Source organism: Cebidichthys violaceus, unplaced genomic scaffold (assembly GCF_023349555.1).
Source record: "Cebidichthys violaceus isolate CVI_PGR_0920_01 unplaced genomic scaffold, fCebVio1.0.p SCAF_29, whole genome shotgun sequence".
Classification (NCBI taxonomy): domain Eukaryota; kingdom Metazoa; phylum Chordata; class Actinopteri; order Perciformes; family Stichaeidae; genus Cebidichthys; species Cebidichthys violaceus.
In genome coordinates this window covers 3,708,225-3,722,303 of record NW_027176472.1, presented here as the reverse complement: position 1 = coordinate 3,722,303, position 14,079 = coordinate 3,708,225, and the positions used below count along the sequence as shown (strand labels likewise).

Below are 14,079 nucleotides of genomic sequence, written 5' to 3'. Positions count from 1 at the left end.
GGTTAGCGGTTCACCGGGAGAGAGAGTTATTTTATCTGTGAGCTGCTTTGTGGTTGAATCTACTGTATTTCTGTTCACCGTCTTCCTTCATTTTGTCTCTCGACGTAAACGCCGTCTCCGAGCGCGGAAGCCTCGAGTTGAAACGTTCTCCACCCACGGGCCAATCGGATCGCAGAAGCGCTCCTTTACGCTCCCCTTCCCTCCAGGCTGTCGGCTAACACCGGCTGTTGTACGAGGACGGCGAGCGTCGGGTCGCAGGGGGTTCATTCAGAGAGTGCAGAGTGTTTGCTCGGGGCCAGTTAAAGGCCACAGGGGTCTCTCTGCGCTCTTGTAGCAGAATTTATAATCAAGTTTGAGTCTGAGAAGTGAGAGAAATCTTTGATTCCCAGCAGCTCCAGGGGAAGGTTTATGTCCAACTCTGTCTCTTGCAAATGTACCTCCCCATACAGTTAAACTAACTACGTTACGAGGGAAACATATTTGAGCTTGAATTATGGTCGCAGTTTCAGAATCGAAACAAAACAATAAAAAGCAAGTTTGGCTTGCCAACGAAAGAACGGAGTCTTTTCTGAATGGATCAAATATTAAAGAGTGATGTGTCTTTGAACCTCGCCTTCAAAAAGCTGTTTTTAGAAATGAGAAGACGATCTGTGTTTAGGGAGATGTGGGATAAAGTGGCGTAGGGTACGACGGGCACCAGTGACCTATCGGGGCTTTTATGTTTTAACTCCTCGCTCGGCTCGTCAGTCATGACAGATTTTGCGTCCGTGGATTCGTTCTAAGAAGTGGATATCGAACCCAAAGATGGCGTCTCTTCAGTCCGACAGAATTACCCGTGTCAAAAACGTTTCTCCCCTTTCAGCCCGTAGACTTTACTACGACGATTTTTAAATCGTTTTTCTTGAATCAAGGAAAGTTTTACAAACGCAAAACTAGTGGATGAGAAATGGCCTACTGTATATTGTATCGCCTCGTCACATGATCAATCACCGTTGCACGTCTGTAGTTGACGAAATACCAAAGAAAATAAAAAAACGTTTATGTTTGGTATAAATTCTTCCACCTCAACTTAAGTTCTTCTTTGAACAAACGTCCAACACATTGTTAGAGGTCCAACTCTTTTTACGGGCCCCCACCCACCCACCCACCCACCTACTACCCAAGGGGGGCCCCCCAGGGTAACTGCACTGCTGCACTGCCCCGTCTCTCTTCACGCCCCTGGTGTAGGACACAGCTCTCCAAAACAAGAAGCAGCCTAACAGACAGAAGCCACGAGGGGTCACAGCTAACGACGGAGCCGAGCAACGACTCTAATGGCCGGAATTAAAACCAATTGCCGAGGGCTCGGGCGGCAGCCAAAACTGCTGCTGGGGCAGAAGCCAGTAAACAAAAAAAGTCAATTACTGGCTTTTATTTAGCTGTGCCTCGAGTGGGGAAAACAAATGCCCTTATTTAAGATAAGACTAATCCTCAGTTTGAGAAGAAAACAGAAGCTCGTGAGGTGAAAGTGTTGTTTTTTGATACAAAGGTTTGTTGGACAGAAGTGTTACGATTCACTCGTGGCTTCCTTACATGAGCAGAACAATGATGCTGCACCGGCACATATGTTGTTATGCTAACATCCGGGTACCATTGCTATAGAGTGCTGGATTCATAAGGTGAGGTTTTTATGGACATCTTGGTCATTGAAAAGTCACTTACCGTTACTAAAGTACCGTTGTCAGAAATCACTTTTAGGTTATTGTTCTAGAGCCATTTGGGAGTTACAATGTAATCTAAGAAGAGAAAAGGTCAACGCTGTCTGCCCGGAGGAGGGTGGAGCCAACATTTTAAGGACATAGGAAGGTAAAAAAGTAACAAGGCTGCTTGAGCAAAGGACAGTTAAATGTGAGAGAAAGAAATGACAGGTGCACTGATGGGAAAGGACTGTTGGCGTGAAGCAGGAGAGAGCTTGCTTTGCATGATCAGTGTCAGTGGATAAGCGTCTCCTCCCATCTCTTTGCCGTTTGTCAGATTAGTGTTCGCTCTCACAGCGCAGCCACAAGAATCCATTGTGACAGGCTGCCAGAGAGCGTTCCCAGAGGATTAGATACGTTCTCCAGGAAACGGCCATCCAGACATCCAGACACTGCTGCAAGGGGGGACACGTGGGGGCCACACCGAGGGCCGCGAACAGGGCCGAACAGGGCTGAACAGGGCCACACAGGACCACAGAGGGCCACACAGGACAACACAGGGCCACACAGGGCCACACAGGGCCGAACAGGACCACAGAGGGCCACACAGGACCACACAGGGCCACACAGGGCCGAACAGGACCACACAGGACCACAGAGGGCCACACAGGACCACACAGGGCCACAGAGGGCCACACAGGGCCACACAGGGCCACACAGGGCCGAACAGGACCACAGAGGACCACACAGGACCACACAGGACCACACAGGGCCGAACAGGACCACACAGGGCCGAACAGGACCACACAGGGCCACACAGGACCACACAGGGCCGAACAGGACCACACAGGGCCACACAGGGCCACACAGGACCACAGAGGGCCACACAGGACAACACAGGGCCACACAGGGCCACACAGGGCCGAACAGGACCACAGAGGGCCACACAGGACCACACAGGGCCACACAGGGCCGAACAGGACCACACAGGACCACAGAGGGCCACACAGGGCCACAGAGGGCCACAGAGGGCCACACAGGGCCGAACAGGACCACAGAGGGCCACACAGGACCACACAGGACCACACAGGGCCGAACAGGACCACACAGGGCCACACAGGGCCGAACAGGACCACACAGGGCCACACAGGGCCGAACAGGACCACACAGGGCCGAACAGGACCACACAGGGCCACACAGGACCACACAGGACCACACAGGGCCGAACAGGACCACACAGGGCCACACAGGACCACACAGGGCCACACAGGGCCACACAGGACCACAGAGGGCCACACAGGACAACACAGGGCCACACAGGGCCACACAGGGCCGAACAGGACCACAGAGGGCCACACAGGACCACACAGGGCCACACAGGGCCGAACAGGACCACACAGGACCACAGAGGGCCACACAGGGCCACAGAGGGCCACACAGGGCCACACAGGGCCGAACAGGACCACAGAGGGCCACACAGGACCACACAGGACCACACAGGGCCGAACAGGACCACACAGGGCCACACAGGGCCGAACAGGACCACACAGGGCCACACAGGGCCGAACAGGACCACACAGGGCCGAACAGGACCACACAGGGCCACACAGGACCACACAGGGCCACACAGGACCATATGCATGGCCACAGAGGGCCACACAGGGCCACAGAGGGCCACACAGGGCAACATGCACGGCCACGCAAAGGGTCATGCAGAGCCGTACACAAGGCCACACATAGAGCCACACATAGAGCCACACATAGAGCCACACATAGAGCCACACAGAGGGCCAATATTATCCAAATGCGATCTTTATCAAGCTAAAGTAAGTAAGTTGTTTCCTATGAAGACGAAAGAAAATGAGGAGTAACTTTTTTCGTGAGATATACGAACGGTTGTACGAGGAAATGAAGCAGGTGCCGTATTTTTCCGTATTTTTCCATCTTTCAGTATCTCTCTCTTGCTAGATATTTGGTGTCGATGTGGAAAACGGCCGGTAGACTCGTTTAAACAAAGTTGTTTTTTTAGGGATAAATAATCTCTAATTAGAAACTCGTGGTGTGACACTCAGGACGTCACTGTTTTTAGGACGAGTACAGAATCATAAAAATATATATATATATTTGGTCAAATTGGGAAACAGTTTCATTCAGGATGTCTTCATTTTCATTTAGAGTGCTTTGGTTCATGCTGCTTCTCCTTTGTGGTATTTGTGGGAGATTATTGTATATCATTTCATCTTTATGCTAAATAAAGTGTGTGTTTTTGTACTGTAATATCAAAGCAAAGAGACTGAAAAAAACATATAAATGTAGTAATATTAACTGTCTTTTTTTTTGTTCGCAGTCGTGAAAGGTTGCCTCTCTTTCATGCATAATATAATTATTATATAGAATTAGAATCTTTCTCTGCGCTAGCGCTGAGCTCACAGTCACTTCCTGTTTTCTCAGGGCCAAATGTGTGCAGGAGGACATCCGTCTTGGCGGACAGCGATCGTGTTTTAAGCACACGGAGCCAGATTAAAATCCACAGCCTCCTATCTCCCGCGTGCACATGGTCGCACTGAACCCACCAGCTCCGTGTTCCTAACAACGAGGATGGAGATGAGTGGGTGTGGGTGTGGGTGGGGGGGGGGGGGGGGGGTGACGTGTAGGCATCGACATCCATCCTCGCTACCCTCTCTCTGGTTCGTTTCCTCTTTCCATCTCTACATGCGGTCACACTTTCTCTGGACTGAGCCGCACAGGAAGAGTTGACAGATTGTAAAAAAATTTTTTACATTTGTATCAAAAATTTGTAGCAAAAATTTGTAACAAACATTTGTGAAATAAAAACAAAAATGCACAGTCAAGTTTTGGTATGCTGTAAAAAAAATACATTTTATATTTCAAATGATTAATTATTGAATGTTATTAATGACTTAATACTTGTTAGAAGAGGGTTAATACCCCCAAAGTTTCTATGTTACAAAAATTGGTGAAGAGAGAAAAAAAAAAATAACAGATAATTCCATTTTATAATAAACATTTTTGTATGAAGCTCAGTACTTCCTCAGCAGCCTCGATATTAAAAGACGGAGATTTGCGGATTAGAGGGCGTAATTGACTCTGGGAAGTAGATCCGTCTCAGCTGGAGGCCGCAGACTCAGCGGGCGTCCGCCGCCTCACCAGAGAAAAGTTCCCACAGCCTTCATCCTTCCTCATCTTCAGCTCACTCTACACCTTCCTCTCCTCGTCTCTCTGGCTGTCTTGCTGCATTTTCTGGATCTTTGCTCCTTTGTCGTTCCTCTGTTCTTCCCTTGAATTTTTTTTTTTTTTTTTTTTTTCCTAAGACTTTCATCCTCTAATTTCGTATTTTCCATCTTTGCCTCGCTCTTTGTTCAGACAGGCGGCTCTGATTTGCATTCGCACGACAAACAACAAGTTGGATATATTTTTCAGAGGTCGGAGGAGACAGTGAAAGGGAATGTGACCCTTCCTGTCTGGATCAAAACCACAAAACAGAGATATTGATTCATATATAACAACCGGACTAGATTTAAATGTTTTTGTCTCGTGGACATGCATGTGATACCACACAGTGCGACTCGTGAAGCAAAGGAAAACAAAGACAGAAGGGAGAGAGCACGGACAGCTTTGTCCTTCCTCTCACTGCATACCGCTACACCTGCTGCAGGCACCCAGACGTCTCCGTATCGTTATTACAGGCTGACAACCGGTGTTAGGACACTCGGTGACGGTACGGTGTAAACAGAAGAAACCCGGTGACATCTTAGCTGTGCTGTCAGACCGCCCCGAGGCCCCCCCAAGTCTCAAGGCCTGCTGTCTGTTTCAAAGATGCAGCACAAACACAAGTGCATCAAAGTAACTACGGTTCTATTAAGACAATTAAAAGCCGAACGTTATGGTCTTTATTACAGCGATAGAAACGATAGAAATAAGGATTTTAGTGAATGGAATAAGATGAGCAGGAGATTTCTGTGGAGCAAGACAACAGAGTATCACAACAGTTTGTGAAATGGTCACAGAATTAAATATGTTGGTTTCGTGTACAGGGATATTTTTCGTGTCCCTCGTCACGACTATTTTCCCTGAAAATGCTTCAGTGTGAACAACACAACTGTATTGAAATCGGCACGGGGAAAGCTAGTTAGCTGCTAGCTGTTAGCTGCTTGCTGTTAGCTGCAGGCTGTTAGCTGCTGGGCTGTTAGCTGTGGCTATTAGCTGCTACCTGTTAGCTGCTGGGTGTTAGCGGCTGGTTGCTAGCGGCTGGGCTGCTAGCGGCTGGGCTGTTAGTGGCTGGCTGTTAGTGGCTAGGTGTTAGCTACTGGGCTGTTAGCAGCCAGTGGGCAGCACAGTCCCGCAGGGCTAAATAACGGAGCTAATATCTCAAGTTAGCGGAGGTTGCATTGAGGTACATTATGATGCTGGTTGTCTTTCTTAGCTTAGCATAAAGATTGGTGGGAAACAGCGAGCCAACTCATAACCACACAGATTAAACAAACGAGATATGGACGTGTCCATCAGTGTTGGTAGGTGTAAATAATGTAAACGTTGGGAATAGAAATTAATTAATCTTTTTCATCTAAATCCTGAATAAACTGATGGTTCAGATGATAATCTCTCTTAAATGTCTTCGGCTGCTGGCAGGAAATCCATCACACTGAAATATCCGCCGACAAAAAAACCCTCCAACGACAACTGGACTCCTCCAAAGACACAAACTGCACGGAGAAATGTACCTTTACATTAAAAATATTGAAAGGAATCAACTGCTTTCATGTGTAACCCATTTAATGTGTCAGTGATCTCGTACTAACATCGTGTTGCCTTGTGTCGACCCGGCTCCTTTGGCTCTAAAGCAAAGTAATGTACATTAAAGGAAATGTGCAGCACAACACCAAAAGGTCTGACGTTATAGGGCCGTCTTGAGGAGGGTCGTTGTGTCAGAATCTAGTTTTAAGACCGTCATTAGTACAGTTTTGTGCTGACATGGTGCACATTGATACATTAAACTTGGTTTAATCAAATTACAAAACCTGTTATGAGAGAGTGGGAGGATCGAGGCGTTGATAAGTGCCCCGCAGCAGCTTAAAGCTGGTCATCAATGAAGCCAAACTTTCTCTCACCCTCTCACCTTTTCTCTTATGCCTCTGATGGAATGGTTCTTCCGCCCTCATACCCAAGCTACCCAGACTGCCCGTCACGGCCCGGTGATCTCTCCCATCGTCTTTATGCCCAGAAAAAAACGGCCATTTCCATAAATCATTTGTCAAAAAACGAGGGGACAAAAGGGATCACGGAGCCCATCGAAACGGGAACGTGTGTTTATTAGCGCACCGCCCGATCACCCCCTCCAGGCAGATCCAAGCTTGCGTTTCTGGAAAGTGCACCGCATGTCGGTGAAACATGTTTTTCGTAGCAAAGAAAAGGGCAGAAATTGATGTTACAACAAAACATTGGCGACACGATTATCAAGGCTTTTTGTTGTTGCTGTGTGCGTGGGGGTGTAGGAGGGGGGGGGGGGGGGGGGGGGGGGGGGGGGGGGGGTTTGATTGGTGAAAAGAAAATGTCATTTGGCTGCTTCCCATTAACTCACTGTAAGTCGTTGTGTATCAAGAGTACAAAGGATTCGTGTTTTATTTGATGTAAAAATCTTCATTTTAACAGAACTGCCGCAACAAAACGCAGTTCTGTATCGCCGTCAACAATCTTTGTTTGACACGACAGAGTTGTACGTCGTTGCATAACAGGGCTGTGATACCAGCCGAACAATAACTTATGTTTCCTCTGATCTGCATTGTCAGCGCTCGTCTCTCACGCGAGAGTCAAACAGACAAGACTGTGTTCTGTAGATCTCTCTTCACTCATCTGTGGCACCTGAACGGAGCAGTTTTGACATTTTAAGAAAAGCGTTTATTGGCTTTCTTGCCGAAGGTTCGATGTTCAGATCGATACTATATCATGTCTGTGTGATAATTATGACGCAACAGTCGGCTGCTGGTTAGCTTAGCTTAGCATAAAGATGCAAAACAGCGAATAGTCTTTCTTAAACGTCAGTTTTTGTACAAACAAAGAAGATATAACATGTTAGTCAGTGAGCTTAAGAGGAGCTAGTACAAGGATTTTATGACATTTGGAGAAAGCCATGCTAGCTGTTTCCAGTCTTTATGCTAGGCTAAGCTAACCTGCTGTAGCTTTAAACCACGAAATGGTGAAGAGTGAATCAGCTCCAGAGATGAGAACATGACGCACAAGTTCACACAAACGAACGAGCAAGCACATTCTGACACATCCGCATGCGCGGTGACCAAAGCGCATCGTCAGATAAGCTGGCAGCTGACGTAGAAGAGTTGTGAATGAAACTGACCGCTGATGGTGGCTCTCTTCGGCAGGATGGTGACGGCTCCCACGGCAGCGTCCTCCAGCTGGTGGATGGGACTGTTCTTGGCCCCCCAGCTGTCCGAGCCGATCCACAGGAAGTGACCGATCTGGTCCGCCCGCTTACTGGCATTCAGGATACCCCTGGATCCAAACACACACCACCACCACCGAGTCACACGCAAGGCAACCTTTGAGATTCACAGAAAGTTAGTTTTTTCTTTCTTAATGGAACTGAACTTTATTCTGAAAGTTGAATAAATGTCGGAGACCAAAAATCTTTGCGTTTGGTTATATTATAGCACCGACATAATGGGGAGGTTAACTTTGCCGAGTACCAAGTGACTCAACAGTCTCAGGTTTTGCCTTAAAACTGTCACAAATGTATTGGTAGTAGCACAAATTGATGTGCAAAGGACTCACATATTGTTAACAATCAATGACAAATAGCAATCTGAACGTTTTAAGAGCTGTAGAGGAGATTATAGCAGTTCAGTTCCATTCAATTTCATTGACACAGACCAATCTCACGAATCACACATTGGACTTAGGGGGCTTTACAATCTGTATAACAGACATAAAACCATGTTTTAGTGTGGACAAAGAAGCAAGCATTAATATAGAAAAATCGCAATAACACTGGGTCTTAACAAGCTGTTGTGTTGGGTGTTTCTTTTTAACTGTGTGAGTAACGTTAACACAGTATCCTGTTGGTGCAGAGCTAATGGAAACGGGCAGAGCAGCAAACAAACAAACAAATAAAAATAAGAAGGTAAGATAAATGCTCAAAGTTGAAAGCACATTTCTAGGCAGATGTATTTGGTTGATAAAGTAAACCGTTCAGTCCGTTTAATCAACTTGTACATCTTTCGTCATTCCAACAATTCAAACTCAACAGCGTTTTAACGAGGAGTCATATTTACCGGATGTCCTCGTCGGAGGCAAACAGGATCACCGCCCTGGCGTACCGAGTGTCCAGCAGCAGGCGGATGATTTTATCAAAGTCGGAGGGTTTGTGGTCGTGAGGGATCTTCAGTGACTGAGCGATACAGATTCCACCTGAGGAGACACGAAACACAGTGAGTCACGGACCGCCTCGCCTCCTGAACGAGTGCACTTCATGATGAAATAAGATTCTGCAGAATCAGAACCATTTGCTTCCGAACAAGCCTTTTCTTTTTTGAAGAATGGGTTTGTCAAGGGTTCTTTGTAAGACTAAAGGGTTCCATTGAGAACCCTTTTCATCCATTTTTAGAAGAAAGAGTACTTCAAAGATTGTTGAAAGATACTTCCTGTCAACCCCCTCCCCCCTGCCTCACCAAGAATCCTTGGAATATAAATGGGTTTTTTGGTAGAACCCCCTGAATGGGTTCCTTTTAGCACCCTTAGAAGAGGGATATGTTCGGGATAGAATCTTCATAGAGGGTTTGCACCATGGAAGGGCTCTCAGTTGAACCTTTCACAGATGGTTCTAGGTAAAACCCTTTATGTTGAGTTCAAGGTTTCCAGGTGGATCTACATGAAAGGTTCCACCAGGAACCAAAACAGGTTCTGCCATTGGAGTCAAAGAACCCTATAAGGTTCTAGTTGACACCTTCATTTCCAATCCAGTGTGGATTTGACATAAGACATGTTTTTTATTGATTTTTCTTGTCAATGACTTTAACGTTTGAGAAACACCCTTCAAGGGTTCTTCCAAGAGTTCGTCCTCAAGGTTGACGAGAAAGTTACTGCGATCGAAGAACCTGAAAGACGACTTTCAAAAGGAGCACATCAGAAGAAAGAGCCACCGATGGTTCCGCACACAGCCGTCTTAAAAGTGTGAAGGAAAGAAAGGCTGCGAGAGCTCGCGGCTGAGACATCGCCGGTTTTAATAAACGTCACTCAACCGCACAAAAATAGTGTGCAGCTTTTTATTTCTCAGCATGCCTCGTTTCTCCGGCACACAGTTGGGCGCACAATCATTCTGAATTATACATCTTATCTCATTTCACATACATAATTGACAACTTATAACTTATAAGAATAATTAATTCATCACATGCAGGATGAATATTGCACTACCTGAACTTACAGACCACCATTAGTGCAGTGGCATGTCGGTTGTAAACCTGCGTATAACACTATAAGGATTTCACCTTTTAAGAGAAATCTGTCCAGGAAGATCATGCAGAACTTCTAACACGTTGACAATATGGACGTCAAATTATTGTAAAGGCTGTAATCTACAAAGTCCTCAGTGAGTTGTTAAATAATAGAGATATTTGACTCAAAACCACAAAGTGTACCCCATGACTCTCATTTCAGTGTGCACGAAAGACTGATTGTCATTACCATCCATTGAGCCACACCCCCCCAAAAAAATTGATTCTCCACGACACTTATCGTACACATTTAAATCTCACGACCGCTTCATAAATATGCATCGATGCAGGCATGTAGGTCCACATCCTGACCCATTCGCTTCAACGCCCACGTGCACTAATCACATCTGGTTCAGGCCGGATCTATAATGAAAAGCAGCGCTGAGGACTTTTGCACAAAGAGTTTGGCCTTTAAGAGCGGCTGCCGTCATTGCGGGCGAGAAGAGGACAACGGCAGCGAGTCGGAGAGGTTTCCGTCCTCCTCGAATCGCAAATTGGATCAGATATCATGCGGCTTAAAAAAGGGCACTTCTGGCCCGGGCAGTGCCAGCTTTTGGATCCAGTCCTCACACGGAGGCCTTCACAGCAAAGACACAACTCTTTGTTGTTTCTGTTGTTGTGCAGATAAACACTTCACACACACCGAAGCGTCGTCAACAGGCGGCAAACCTGCAGTCGCTCTACTGGTTTCAAAAAGAAGTCTGGTTGTATAGAAGTCTAGTCTAAAATGACTCTACTTCTCTCTTGATTTATTCCCTCAGTAAACATTGTAAACATGAGTTTATGGTCTCAATCTCTAGTTTCAAGTCTTCTTCAATACAGCATGATGTTCATTTAGTACATTATGCTCCATTTAGAGTCAAACAGACCATAAAGCAGGGGATGATTTAGGGGCGGGGCTACACGGTGATTGACGTATACACTACGTCACTTCTCTGCAGTCCAAATATGGTAACTTCCGTTCATCGGTTGCGAAAAGAACAACAAACCAGTGGATGATGTCACTACAACTACGTCCAGCTTATGGTCTGGATATACCGTCTATGGTCGTCAATCAAATGCTGAAACCTGCAGATACAGAACCTATGACGTTGTCAAAGAGAAAAACAACTTACTGATAACAGTTATACGTAATACTTCAAATAATAACACATCCATAGAGCTTTCAGAAAAATACTGAATTAAAGTGTCGCTGCTTCTTAATGTTGACCTCATGCAGCCCGCCCTCTTTTCATTTGTTCCATTTCCTGTTTGGTCTCTAAACTTCTGGTTGCTACAGGAAATAGAAGTCTCAATTCTCTGAGAAAAGCACATGACCTGACATCAGCCCGGCTGCTCTCCTACAGATGTACGATGTTTTGCCAGATGTGTGAACTGATGTTGGAGCGTACGTTGCATCACCACATCCAGACCTTCACATCACATCCTCATTTCCTGTGCAGACAGGAAGTTTAAAAGACTCAATAACCGTGTCGCGAACGCTTCCTTGTTGCTGAAACACACAACAAGAGTCCTTCAGGTCGACACGACGAATCCAAACTCCAGAGCGCTCTCTCCACAGGAGAACTGTTTATTCCGGCGACCTCTTCACCTCCGCTCCACTGTTCCTGTCTTCTATTAATAATGAACATGTGCCGGCATGATTGCAATGAACCACCGACCGAGATACTCCATTCCAGCGCTCAGAGGTTAATACGATGTTCACAGGGAGTCCATCGTTTTATTACTCGCACCAAATCAGCAAATCACCGTTTGTCTTCACTCCTTTCTTTTATGTCACTGTACTTTTTTCTGTTTTCTTCTTCTGTTCTTTTCTTCCGTCCCAGACAAACAAAGCAACATTTACTGAAGCACATTACAACCACACATCGCACATATTACACCAGAGGAGAACAAGCAACATAGTGGATGACCTGTCGTACGTTTCTCTTTCCTCCCTTTAAGAAAATTTCTTTAAAATTTTAAATTCGTTAAAATTTCTGTTTTTCTATCCTGTCCATTTTTCTTTTCTTTCTTCCCTCCTTCTCCTCTTCTTCTCCCTTCTCTTTGCCCCTTCCTTTCTCTTTACTACTTTCAGTGAAATAGTTTCTCTGTATTCTGTTTTTCATCTCCCTTTACTTCTTTCTTTAATTAGTCCTTTCTTTTAGATGTTCTTCATTCCTTTCTTTCACGTCCCTCTGCTATTATTTCTCTTCTTCTCCTCATCCTCTTTTCTTTCTTTCTTTCACTTTATTTATTCATTTCCTCCTTGCATCGTTCTTTCCTCCCTGTCTTCCTTCCTTCCCTCACGGTAGAATACCTCTTTAAAAACATCATTTATTCCACGTTTTCTTTGTTTCCAATAAAACGAATCCTCTCTGCATTGCAGTGATAAAGAGTAAAATGTAATAGAGTATAACAAGCTTCTTCTTTGTGTTGGACAACACATCCTGTACCTCTGTCTGCTACATGAAGTCCTTTTCTCTCAGAGAGACACGGAGCTTCTCGTGTTCTGGAGTAGAAAAAGAGTTTTGTGGTGATGCTCTTAATCTGAAAGGAATCAGGATATCAGCTTGCGTCCAACCTGACCAACATCAATACGTCTGCATCCAGTAGAGAAACCGTCACCACTGAAGGCAGCAGAAGCACACTGAGCTCATGACTGCAAAGTTCCAGTCAGGCAGAGAAAAATGTACCAAAGTCATCACCTCCTGCTGCTCCAACACTCTTCAGATGGTTTTTTTTTTCCTCAGAAGAAGACAATTCACTTCCTGTTCCTGCTTCAGAAACTACAGCAGGTGAGCAGACTCTGAAAAGTACTGTGATATCATATCTTATCACATACTGTATGCCACTGTACGGATGTATTTGTTTCACAGACAGAAATACACCAACACTAGATCATTAGAGGCTCAGAATGCTGAACCAAAAATGTCCCAACCAAATTTCATAACAATCCATGGAGTAGATGTTTCAGTCTGGACCAAAGTGGAGCACCAACTTATCAACATTGCCATCCACCAAGTGGGAAATATTCATTGGGTCTCCTAACTATAACTTCTGACAATTCATCATCCATTGTTAACAGCTACCGATGTGTGTTGGTGACATTTACTGTAAAATATGACTATTCCTCATGAGGACATTATTGTACCTCAAGTTTTGTTTCATCTGATTAGATAGCACACCTCATTTCCCTGCTGCAGCACAGAGCTTATCTGTTAATGCGGGAAAGCGACAGACATTTACAACCCTTGTGTAAGCTGGCAGTGAAGTGAGAGACAAACATTAAGTTGATAGACAACCCTCCTTAATTAGGTTCTTCACCGCCTGTTGATGTATCACCTCATCACAGTGCTTTAGGAGCATTCAGAGTCTCCTGCGAAAAATAAATGTTTACCACACAACGGATACTTCTCATCATTACCGACTGATGTATATGTGTGATATATATATATATATATATATATATATATATATATATATATATATATATATATATATATATATATATATATATATATATATATATATACCTCCCACATGATGCTGGAGGCTGCAGCCACCTTAAACCCACCTGCCGTGTTCGTCCCCCCCCCCTTTACTTTAGTGTTCCCGGTCAAATTTGCCCGGTCAGTTTTAACTGCTCTTACATTAACACAAAAACCATTAATCATCACCAAATTTTTTATTTAACACCTTTTTAAGCTGTAAACAATGTCTCAGACTAGTGGTTTACATGAATAACTGCTGTGTATATCCAAAGAATAGACACTGAAAATGTATCGCTAAATTAAATGAAGGACGTTGTTGACCGGAGTACAGGCCTCCCGCACTCCGCATCCCACTGACTCTTTGTAGCCTTATTGTTTGACCGATATACTCCTGCTAGAACCAAC

The 14,079-nt window shown here is 45.2% G+C and overlaps 1 protein-coding gene across 4 annotated transcripts in view; it reads right to left on the bottom strand.

Moving 5' to 3' along the window:
• Positions 1-14,079, bottom strand: part of grm7 (glutamate metabotropic receptor 7) — a 222,171-nt gene that overhangs the window by 105,669 nt on the left and 102,423 nt on the right. For all 4 annotated transcript variants that reach the window (XM_068722229.1, XM_068722225.1, XM_068722230.1 and 1 more), the window contains 2 exons: positions 8,981-9,116; positions 8,047-8,201 (listed from right to left, as the gene is read on the bottom strand). In XM_068722229.1, coding sequence (XP_068578330.1) covers positions 8,047-8,201; positions 8,981-9,116 — 291 coding nt within the window. The remainder of the gene's footprint in view (positions 1-8,046; positions 8,202-8,980; positions 9,117-14,079) is intronic.